This window comes from Erpetoichthys calabaricus, chromosome 3 (assembly GCF_900747795.2).
Source record: "Erpetoichthys calabaricus chromosome 3, fErpCal1.3, whole genome shotgun sequence".
NCBI classification, from domain to species: domain Eukaryota; kingdom Metazoa; phylum Chordata; class Cladistia; order Polypteriformes; family Polypteridae; genus Erpetoichthys; species Erpetoichthys calabaricus.
The window spans coordinates 84225785-84237747 of NC_041396.2; the positions used below are offsets into that span (position 1 = coordinate 84225785).

At 35.6% G+C, this 11963-nt stretch overlaps 1 protein-coding gene across 1 annotated transcript; it reads right to left on the minus strand.

Annotated features, from left to right (window-relative positions):
* Window positions 1-1754: 1754 nt before the first annotated feature.
* Window positions 1755-8971, minus strand: LOC114649664 (suppressor of cytokine signaling 2-like). Its single transcript, XM_028799124.2, has 3 exons — window positions 8377-8971; window positions 4549-4703; window positions 1755-3182 (listed from the first exon to the last, which is right to left on the minus strand). Exons 2-3 carry the CDS (start codon window positions 4691-4693, stop codon window positions 2698-2700), a joined length of 630 nt encoding a protein of 209 aa, XP_028654957.1. The 5' UTR covers window positions 4694-4703; window positions 8377-8971; the 3' UTR covers window positions 1755-2697.
* Window positions 8972-11963: the final 2992 nt, after the last annotated feature.

Here is an 11963-nt window from a genome sequence, read left to right on the forward strand (position 1 = left end):
TTCCATTTTTTTAAGGGACTTGTGTGTCTTTTCATTCCTCTATAATTTTATATTTATTTTGGAAGAGCAATTCTGGGGTTCTTGGAAGCCCATCATTTTTGTGTCTTTCCCCATGTCTTTAGCCTCTTGAGCCTCTTGAAATAAAAATCAAATCATACTCATAAAACCAGAAAAGACTGCCATAGACATGAATTAACAAATGTGGTATAACTGAGTCATTTAATGCACCTGTATTTACGTGAATAGTCTGACTTGCTTCAGAGCCTCTGTCGTAAAAATACCAAAAAATACATTGATTTAACTTTTTTTATATCTTGCAAAAATTTTATTTTGCAGTTCACAATTCAGTGCCTTCTGCTAAGATTATGGTAAAACAATGGAAATCAACATATTTTACTAACTTCTTTTATTGTCTTTGGGTTATACTACAAAGCTATGATATTAGTTTTTGCCCTACTTATCAAATCTTTGATTATTTTAATAGATGTTTAATGGCTTATACTTTATTTTGTTTTCTGAAGAATCCTTTATCAATTATTACTATGATTTAATGATTCTATACTTTTGTGAGTTGTCTTTGCTGAATCATTTGACTACTAGATACAGTATATTGTATAGCAGTAAAAAAATGTTTTAATGTGGACTGATCATTTTTGGAATAATAAAGATGTTCACATGTGACTGATCTCAATACTGGAGTTGGATCATCTCTTTCCCTAATCAATGTAATCATTGTTTAGTCTTCTGGAGTTGCTGGTTTAGAGACCATCTCTTTATTTCTGATGACAGAGTAAAATCAGTAAACACATATACACATACTCCGATTTTAAAGTAACAGTTTTTGCAGAGCTTGCTCTGGAAGTAATGAGTACAAGGCAGAAACAAACCCTGAATCAGGTATCAACCAACTACAGGGCCAGTTTAGAGTTGCAAAATACCCAAATATGCATATGAGGCATAGGACGAATTTGCAAAGTCCACATAAACAGGCCAGGATGCATACCCAGGCTCCTAGAACTGTAACCACTGTACACCAAGATGCAAGTAAACACATTTTGAAATATTTTATGTATTAAATTAACCATTTTTCAAAATAAATGTAAACAAAAAAGAAAAAGGTTTACTATGAATGAATAGCAGCAAATGTGAGACTATGGAGTTATACCACTCTTCAAACTGGACATTACTTTAGCTGTTAGGTGAAATTGCTGAGATACATTTTCAGCAATATAACACACTGCAAATATTTCCAGAAGATATACATTTGTCAGATTGCCATAGTTTGAAAGACATTAATTTATGTTAACATTCTTGTCTGGGCCCTTTGTATGTAGGAACTGATGCAGATTTTTTTTCCACCAAAGTAGAAAACTTTATCTTTTTGTATAATGACTTAAAACTTTTATTTCCAAAAAGCGAAGTCAAACTTTGCAACAGATTCTTTCCTCCGCTCAGGTTTCTGAGAAGATCTGTGATAAGCCAGACATGAAAGGATACTACAACAAAGATCTCAGTATTTGATTATATATAAATGCAAATGAGACTAATAGGCCAAAATGAGAGTGCTATATTGTTCCACTTGCTGACAACAATCTTACAAGGCTATTAAAGAACAAGCAACACCAAAAGCAGTTATACTTATCAGCATCAGAAAAAAATATACATATACAGCATACTGTGTATATATATATATATATATATATATATATATATATATATATACACACACACAAATATAAAAACTGGTTTAGCAATGTCAGAGCATCAAATAAACAACTGTTCAGCATACAGAACAATGAGGCAAGAGTGGGATTACATCTGTGATTACTTGCTATGATGTCTTTGAATACCTTTGAGGTTTTTTGATTCAGTCCTTGTGCAGTTTTGCATGTTGTCTTCTTGTTACTGTGGATTCGTACTCAACTCCAAACTTTCTGGATTCTTTGTTTCTATGGAATGAATTAAAGCACACTTTCATGTTGAGTTTGTACTGTACCCACAATGACAGGACAATGTTAGTTTGAGTAAAGTATACTGCATGATAATATATAGCCCCATACAATGTTGCAGGAGAATTTTCTGCAAAGCACTATGTAATAATAAGGTGTTTTTGGAATTTGATCTGATAATTTTCTATTGCTTACATTGTCAGCTTTAGATGTAGTGCAAGCCAAGTGGCTTCAAAAATGTTAATGTTGCCTACAATGCTTGTAGCTGAGCACAAGACCTGAAGTGATTATTGTCTACATAATTAATTCTGATTGTAAAAGCATGTGTGTGTTCTTGTGGCTATATAGGAAAATCTTGTTTCTGTGTTTGGTGCTCACCACCTGCTTCAGGTCTTTTTAAAAGATCGATTTACTTTATGTTGTCATGTTATACATTACCTTTGCTGATTTCTTGGCAATATGACAGAAAATGCTTAGAAGCCATACTGAGCTGACCCATTGCTGAACAAATGAAGCTACCTCAGTTTTGGCTTAGTAATGGTGAATGACAATCAAAGAACACATATATACCTGGGTATATTGATTTGTTTTTTATTTGCTGCAACCAGTTTCACCAAATGTAGTAAATGTCCGGATCTTGGGAGAAATTAAAGGATTGGCAATTAACAGATCTGCTTAGAGATGCTCGTTGTAGTACATACTTTATGGAAAAATTGTAGAATTGTTGTCCTTGTAAACTGATCAAATACTATACATGAAATGGATATTCCTGTAGATACTCCTTCATCTTGAGAGGCAAGGGAAGGTGACTAATGTTTCGTGATTTTTGGTTTATCACCATTCGGCACAGGTGTTGAAGAGAAGGAGTAATTATATAGAGTGGCCGAATTAGTCTAAGCTGTAGCTCAGCCTCCTTTGGAGGGGAAGATGCCATCTGCTTTGCATCCTTGTCTTTGTTTTCAGATACACGCTGACAGGTGAGGGTGTAATGTTGAACCAGATCCACCACTCCAGCAAATGTCTGTACTCTGGGCCGGGCCACAACCAAGGAATCAAAAGAGAATACTCCTCTGCAGTATTCAATGCGCAGGTGGGTTGGTCCTAGACTGGTCTTTACAGACAAAGTGAAAAGGTAATTGAGATTTGAGCTTTTTCTCAGCAGAAAAGTGCCTTCTGGCGCATCCCCCAGTACTTGTGTGGCCTGCCATGCAGTAATGGAGCCCCAGTACCAGCCTGCACAGAATAAAATACAAAACTGTAACAGGAAAAATGGACATTCATTTTCATGCCATGCATGAATTTGATTTTTAACAGCACTAATAATATTTGTTACAGAAAGCCAGAACTAGAAACTTAATATATGCATAGGGACAAAAAGATACTAAATACTGTATTAAAAAAGCAAGAAAATAACTATCTAGGTACCTAGTATAAGGCTAGGTTTCTTTTCATGTTAAAGCTGCAAGTTCCATCTATCCATTATGAAACCCACTAAATCCATTCCAGAGTTTTGGGGGTCAGAGTCTAATCCAGCAGTATGAGGAACAAGATAGAAAACAGACCTATGTCAGCCCATCATGGGGCACCCTCACTAACACTTGGGCAACTTATACAGTACAGAAAATTCAACCTGATGCATTTCTTTTGAATATATGAGAGGAAAGAGATTTAACCAGAAAAATAAAACATAAAGATATGGGGAGAACACAAAAACTTCATACAGATACTAACCAGTTTGTGATTTGAAATCTGCACTTTGGAGTTAGGAAGCAACAACACTAAGCACTTTATTGCCCTTGAGTCTTTTTCAAGCAGTATAATGTAAATTACAGAGTCAATATACTTGTTATTTTGCAGCCTCCAGCTACATTCCATCTGTGGAGCTCCCAGTAACATATTTAGTGTGACAGGTAATCAGACCTACTGCTTAACTTCAATATTCTACTGATTAAGTGGCTGTGCAATGAGCTTCAGACTTGCCACTGTTATGCACAGGTGATACCAAATTTACAGCAGTGCCATACTTCTCAAGCCGAGGTCCCGGTAGCATACCTGTCACTTGTCTCTAATAAACATGAGTGCTTCCAGTTGATTTCATTTGTCCCAGACCTCTTACTATAAATATTATTTTTCATTAATTTAAAACAACCACTTCAGAATTAGTTATTAACATTTGCAGGAAGTTTGGATGCATTGATTGTGAAAAAAACACCTACTTAGTAACCTTTCAGCTCTTAGCAGGTTAATCTCATTATTATACGAGAATTTAAAATGTTGCATAACATTATAGATAATGTCTAGTTTAAGAAAAAATGTGTACATAATTAGACATGCCTCTTCTCTGTTGCATTCTGCAAATGATATACAGTATTTTAATTTTAAGTTGCTTTGCTTATTTCTCTCCTTTCATCATTGACCAATTGTCCTGCTAACTTTATTAATTCTGCACTTTTATGATAACATTAATTTTATAGTTCATTATTAGATACATTACATTGAAAAGATAGATAATGTAGATAATGAAAATTGCCATATATTATATAATAAAAAATGATACAATTATTTTGTTAGATCAGTATGGGAAATCCCACAACCTTACCAGTCAGTTCAAGGTGTGCCATGACTCTTGCCATCTGAGCCAAGTCTGTTGAGTTCTCTTGCTGCTGAGTGGATGTGCTTGAGGCCTTCAGGCTTACAGGGATCTGTGATTTTTCCGGGACCACCATGGAGTTTGGCAGGATCATTTGGGAATGCCTGGAATGGTCAGAGAAGGAAAGAAAATAAGGACTCTGGTCAGCAGCTCTTTGTTTTTTATATAAGTCGTGATTATTTGTTGTTTTGGAAACACTGTGTATGCACCCCTTCCACCATGTAAACACAAGCAAAAATTACTATTTCACCAACTGACAATTTCACCTCCTTCAAACTGAGGCCAACATAAACGTATATGTCTGTTTTCCTCATGCTTTTGTTTTCTTAATTTTAACCAAGCTGTATATTGAAACATTCTTTATGTGGGTATTTTATTAAACTATAAGTATTGCTTCTTGAATCAATAGTATATGAGTTCCATTAAAACATATTGGCATTTCAGCTGTCTGTTTCCACTGTGACTGTAGTTACTTGATACGGTTCCAAACTGTGGGCCCTAATGCGGTTAAAGCCACCTGCTGTGCCACATCTGAGACATTTGGGAAGGCTGCCAATGATAAAGTTCAAAGTGACAAAAAATGAATTTAACTATGTGAAAATGCCATTGCTGGACAATATAATGAAAAGGTGCTATTCTGTGCTATTTAAAAATATATATCATATACTTTACCATATGGTAATTACTACTACTAATGTGCTGTATCTAGTGTGTGTACTGAGATTTTGTAATCAGCAAAGGTAATCAAGTCAAAAGTGCATCTGCTGTAAATTACATGACTTCTTTGCAAAGTGTAGTACTGTGAAAATGTCTGACCACAGTAATAAAAAATGCATATATCATTATGGCCAGAAGTAGAATTAGTAAGTAGTCAAATGCTTTTTTAATTTACAGAAAAGATTTAACAAATTTCACTTCAATTCCATTTCATACTGCAGCTGACCCAGTATGCCTGCCACCAATGTATTAATCTGAGCATAATGTTATTATACGTTTGCTTCCCTGCCTCATCACTAAGATGTTTCCACCCAGAAATAACAAAAATATGAAATGTGCATTATTGTATTGTTTTTCCTACAGAAATGTAAGTTGAAAATGCTGTCAAGAACTGAATGAGTAATTTAATTACTATTGCAATATTAATATTTAGAGATTTCACAAGGGCAATTACTGATCTTCACCTTGACAAGTGAAATGACTGAATGACTATATATATATATATATATATATATATATATATATATATATATATATATATATATATATTCATTATTTTCTCTGACAAGTTCTCCTGGCAGCTAAGAGTCTCAATTTGGCCTTGGACCTCAGGAAGTCTAAATATAGTTTTACCATTGTCCTACCTTTCAGAATAGGGCTTTGACAAATCTAACTTGTACTGTAAATTCATGCATATAATGCAATACAAGATCGCTTTTTTATTTTGGTATCAAGGCAAACTAATAGTTAACTGGTGGTTCACAGACCCAAGTGTCTTACATTCAAATCCTGCACCTGGTGACATGCAGTTGAGTTTAACTGGAGATGTTATATTGGCCCTGTTTCAGTGTGTGAATGAGTGGGCCCTGTGATGAACTAGCATCTTGTTTAGAGTTGGATCCTACTTAACGCCCAATGTTGCCAGGATAGGCTCTGGCCTTCTAGGTCTAATAGCTGTATTAACTGTTCGGATATGAATGTGATGTTTGAATATTGAATATTAAAACAAATATTTAGGATAGCTCAGCTTAAAAAATGTTTTAAATAATGTCTGTGTGCAAATCTTCAATATTTTCTTACAGTTCAAAATATATTGTTAGTATTCTATCCATGACAGGGTCCTACTTTAGTCCTTAACCAGAAGAAGAGCAGATTTAAATGCTGGATGGTTGTGCAGGATGTGTAGGAGCTACATAGAATGCGATGTTTAATTTTGGTAAGGGCTAACTCTTTTAACTCTAATTGCAAAGGTTCAAACTGTTGCTATATGTCTTATGTAGACAGGCCAGACTTTATACTTTTTCTTGTGAGGCTTTGGGTTTCAGTACAACAACACTAATTTGTATTTTATAGCATAGACACACTAATGGGTAATGCCTGACCAAAGCATGGCCGGTTGTTATGGCTTAGACGAAATAGTTCTCAAAAGGTATATGTGTGTGGGAGGTGTAGGAGTTGTACATTTTGTTGCTAGGGGCTATGTCTGAGTGCTTAGTGTCTCCATGGATTCAAGATTCCCCTTGCCTAGACTATTTTTAGGTGCATGCATTTAGACACACCTCCAGGTGATGAATTTGACTGAGAATTTCCCTTCTAGGGAAATTAGTTTAATTCTATTGCACTTAGACAAAACATGTCTGATTCAGTGTGACTGTAGGCTCTCCCAAAAGTCATACTTTCTCTTTCAAACAGATAAACTGGATCAATCACCCCTACACCTCCATGTATGGTCTCCACATAACACCACTCTCCACTGCACCTCTGCAGACATCAACTCTTATTTAAAGAGGCAATTCCTCAAATAAGACACCTGCCTGTGCATCTAGCCTAAAGGGCCTTGTGGACTCTAACTTGAGTGACCTTGCTGACACCTATGTTGAAATATGAACAGGGTTAGCCCAGTGCTTCTCCGTCACTCATGGTGTGAGTGATATTCTGTATATTCATGACCAGGAGATACAGTGATTTACAAATGGGGCACTAGCAGGTTAAGTGACCTGCCCAGGGTTGACAGCATATTAGCATTTAGGATTATTCTGGCAATCTTTTGTAATAGGTCACACTGCCTGCAAAGAAAGTTGTGTTTTTTTAGATCAAGTCATACATTAACAGAAAAAACTACAGTAGAGGCTTTAAGGACAACTGTCACCACTCTGTAAATATCTTATACTGTAGTGAGGATTTCTGCTTTGTTGCAAGGTGATTTATTAGTATACACCCAAAACTGTGTTCCCAAAATGTCCAATCAGTGTGAAAGTATAAATAAAATGCAGAACAAATGTTTGTGTTTGAATAATACACTGAAATGAAATGAAGCATTTTTCAAACAGTATAACTGAGTTAAACCTTTTTTGAATCCATACATAAATTTCACATTGAAGCCTGAAAAACCTGCTCAACTAAAAATACGAATCTGCAAATGTATATATAATATGTTTGACTAGTGTACGCTTTTGACACATTATTTTTGTATTTAATTTGATTTTTAACAGTATGCTGTTTGCAATATTTATGTTTTGGCCAAGGTTCTTCCATCATTTATATATTAAAACATGCATCAAAACCCTTTTCATTAGTTTACCATTAGCTTCAGGAAAATGTATTTTTTGGTTCATAAATAACGTATAACCTGTAATAATATTAATTGATAAGGCATTTTAAAATGGCTTGCAATTGATCTAAATAGTAGGCTTTACTGGCTTTAATAATGCATTATTTATGGATAAAAGACATTATTTATTCTGAAACCACTATACAGTTTTCGACCTTGGATATTGCCTACCTATTTGTCTACACATATTACTGCATTATGTCTTTAAACAGTTATTAATGTAAAAAGAATCTCAACTTTTTATGCGACAAAATGTCAACATTTATTTGGAGACGAAGATAAAACTGGGTTGCATTTTCATTTCATAGTAATTGTATACGTATCAGGTAAAATCCGTAATAGTATTATTGGGAGTTACTGATTTTTCTGAAATGAAAAATATTACTCTCAAACCTTACGAAATTCGTAACAACACAACTAGATACTGGAAATCACATTTAAAAACTCACCTTTTTACTCTTTATTGCGTGATGCAAAAATCCACTGCTGTAATCAGATTCTTACAATCGTATATTTTTAGTTGTGTTTTGGTACATGAAGGCTTCAAGTAAAATACTTATGCCTTGATATTACTTTTCCTTAAAAAAAATTAATCGAGAAAACGTAGTCAATGCTTTCAGTTTTTTCAGGTCTTCTTTTGCATTGATTATATGCTCGGTTGTTCCTTTCTAGTCTCAGTTTGACCGGTATTTCAGGAGCTGTTGCAGACAGTAACAGAGATGTTTGTTAAACACCCTCACATTCTGCTCAAGTCGTCTTTCAAAGGCTGAAATGAAACACCAGAAACTGTTTAAATATTATCTATCTACACTTTAGCAGGCATTACGCTTTTATGCTTTCTTTCTTCGATCCCATTGACTCTGATAGGCTACGAATACAATGTCCACACTTGTTCTGGCTGAGCTTTGTTGTTTAAAATCGGATGTTCCGCTGGGTATCCTACATATGATTCGGTTCCAGTATCATTATTTTCTCTTATCGATTAATGAGTCTTTGAATGAACCCAGTACACTATCTCTCCCCCTCTCTTTCTTTCTTTCTTTCTCTCTCTCTCTCTCTCTCTCTCTCTCTCTCTCTCTCTCTCCCCCCTCCCTCCTAGTCCCTCTTTCCAGGAATATTCCCAGAAAGGGGAATCACGTGCGCTTATTACTCGTCTGCTAAATACTCCGCCAATCCGGAGCCGAAATGATGAGGTCATCGGGTTCGTTTTCCTTTATTCGTGTGCTGTTTAGCCCAAATTAGGTATAAAGAATCTTCAGGGAAACGCTGGTTGTTTCCTTTACATTCCCAGAAAAATGAGCTGAGCTTTCACTTCCAAGAACCTACAGTATAAGGTCGTCTGTCACTCTTCACGATTTGTACCACTGATCGTTTGTAGATAATGAAATCAATAAAGAAACAAACCAGCATTCCCGTGAAAGTGATTTATTTAAACAATGCGACAAAAGTACAGAATATGCATACGTTAGTTAAATTGACAACCGACTTCATGTAGCAGTATACCGTTGTGGAGGAGGATTTTAAAGTGGACACTTTACATGCGCCCTAGGAAATTGTTCATTGTTGTTTAAACTACAGTTTTAAATATACACAATAGTCAAAACTAAACAGTTGCCTTTATATGAAATTGAATAACCTTTTCTTAAGGATACAGTGGGATACAGTGTATAACTAAACATGTTTAAAAACGTTTCGGAAAAAAAAATACGAAAATAATTAACAAATTAAGTGATAAAATATTTTGTGGCTTTATAATTAACCCCGTTAATCCGTATTTCGCATCGTTAGGCGCTAATTCCTGCCTTGTGATCGTATCTGAAGGAATAAACTCTGGCACCAGCGACTTTCAAATTTGGATTCAAGGGGGTTTGAAAAAAGAATGGATGAATGTCCCCGTTTCTTTATGTCTGTTGTTTAAAAAGGACGTTTTTCCACTACAGCTTTACCTTTCACGAAAAACACCGTGTTTAGACACTTACGTACATGTATTCTGGAAATCTTACGGCTACAGAAATATTTCGAGTTCTGTGGCATGTAAATGTAATACCCAATAATTGTGCGTTAAGTGAGTGGTATATGGAAAAACGGCTGATTTATTCTTGCACAATAAGCGCTTTTAAATGCATTGAATGATTTTCTGATGTTCCGGTGTAGCTGAAGATAGGCAATTAATCGTGAAAAGATTCCCCATTTTTGAAACGGTGCAGCCAAAAAGTGTACGATTGTAAAGCAGGTCATAAAGTACATAGTTTGATTAAAACGACGAGCAATTTCATTTGTAACTGCGATCATAGTTTCTGTCATTCTTGCATCACTTTTTAATCTTCATTTGTTAGTGATGCGTCACAAGGACACGGAGCAGCAACTATAGCTGATAGCTGAAAGGAGAAACTAATGCAGTAAGTAACCTACTGCTCTGATGCGCACGAGGGTTCTGTCTCGTGTTGTCAAATGTTGATATTAATTGCTCTGAGATACAAGGCTCCAGACCAAAGTGAAGTACTGTGCATTATTTTGTACGGCTAAATAAGTTTTAAATGGTCGTGTTGGGTCTGGTCTTTCTGCATAGGGTATCGTTTTGGCTGCTCTTGTGACTTGTACAGACGTTTCCAAAATTTCCGCGGTCCCTGTATATAAACAGAATGTTCTATTAATGCGTTACTTTTATTGTAGCTGTAAACACATTGCCGTAAGGTCTGAAGTTAGTCGGCTAGTAAGATTTATTTATTGAAAATGGGTTTCGGCTTATAAATTTTTATCCTTAGTAACATAATCCTATTTCCAAAAAAGTTTGGACGCTGTAAAATGTAAATAAAAACAATGCGTTCATCTTCAGATTATGTAAACCCTATATTTATTTGAAAATGGTACAAGGGCAGTATATCAAATGTTGAAACTAAGAAATCCTGGTTTTTTTGCGTGTTTGTTTTTTTGAAAAATACATGCTCATTTTGAATTTGATGCCAGAACTTTGGAGAGTGATATGTTTACCACTGTGTTCCAACAACTTTTAACAAACCTTGTAAACGTTTGGGAACTGAGAAGATCAACTGCTGTAGTTTTCAAAGTGAAATGTTGTCCTGTTCTTTCCTGATATAGGATTTCAGCTGTTCTACAGTTCGGGGTCTCATTTGTCATATTTTTCATTTCATAAGGCACCAAATGTTTTCAATGGATGACAGGTCTGGACTGCAGGCAGGCCAGTTTAGCACTCGGAGTCTTTTACTATGGAGTCATGCTGTTATATTATGTTATCTGCAGAATCTGGTTTGGCATTTCCATGCTGAAATAAGCAAAGCCTTCCTGAAAAAGACAATGTCTGCATGGCAGCATATGTTGCTCCAAATCCTGTATATGTCATTCAGCATTAATTGTGCCTTCCCAGATTTCCAAGTAACTCGTGCCATGTGCACTAATGCACCCCCATACCATCATGGATGCTGGCCTTTAAACTGTGCACTGATAAAAAGCCGAATGGTCCCTCACTTTTTTCATCCTAGAGGACATGGTATCTATGATTTCCAAAAAGAATTTCAGATTTTGATTCAACAGACCACAGAACTGCTTTCCACTTTGCCTCAGTCCATCTTAAATGAGCTCAGGCCCAGAGAAGGTGGCAGATTTCCTGCAGCATGTTTATGTATGGTTTGTTCATTGCATTATAAAGTTTTAACTTATTTTGTAGAGACAACAATGAACTGTATTCACAAACAATGGTTTTTGGAAGTGTTCCTTAGCCTATTCAGTTAATCATGTCTGTTTTTATTGCAGTGCAGCCTGTGGGCCCAAAGATCATGACCATCCACAATTGGTTTTCAGCCTTGAATCTTGCATACAGAGATTTCTCCAGATTCTCTGAATCTGTTAATGATATTTTGTACTGTAGATTATGAAATCCCCAAATTCTTTGCACTTTTATGTTGAGGAACATTATTCCTAAATTGGTGCATTATTTGCCCTTGTAGTCTTCCAGAGTGGTAAAGCCCACCCCATCTTTACTTCTGAGAGACTCTACCCATCTGGGATGCTCTTATTG

What these genes read in the sequence shown, in the direction of transcription:
- LOC114649664 (XM_028799124.2), bottom strand. Translation starts at nt 4,693, where the DNA reads ATGATCCTGCCAAACTCCATGGTGGTCCCGGAAAAATCACAGATCCCT. An exon ending in GGCACACCTTGAACTGACTG is followed by an intron (nt 3,183 to 4,548) that starts GTAAGGTTGTGG and finishes TATTCTGTGCAG; the next exon opens with GCTGGTACTGGGGCTCCATT.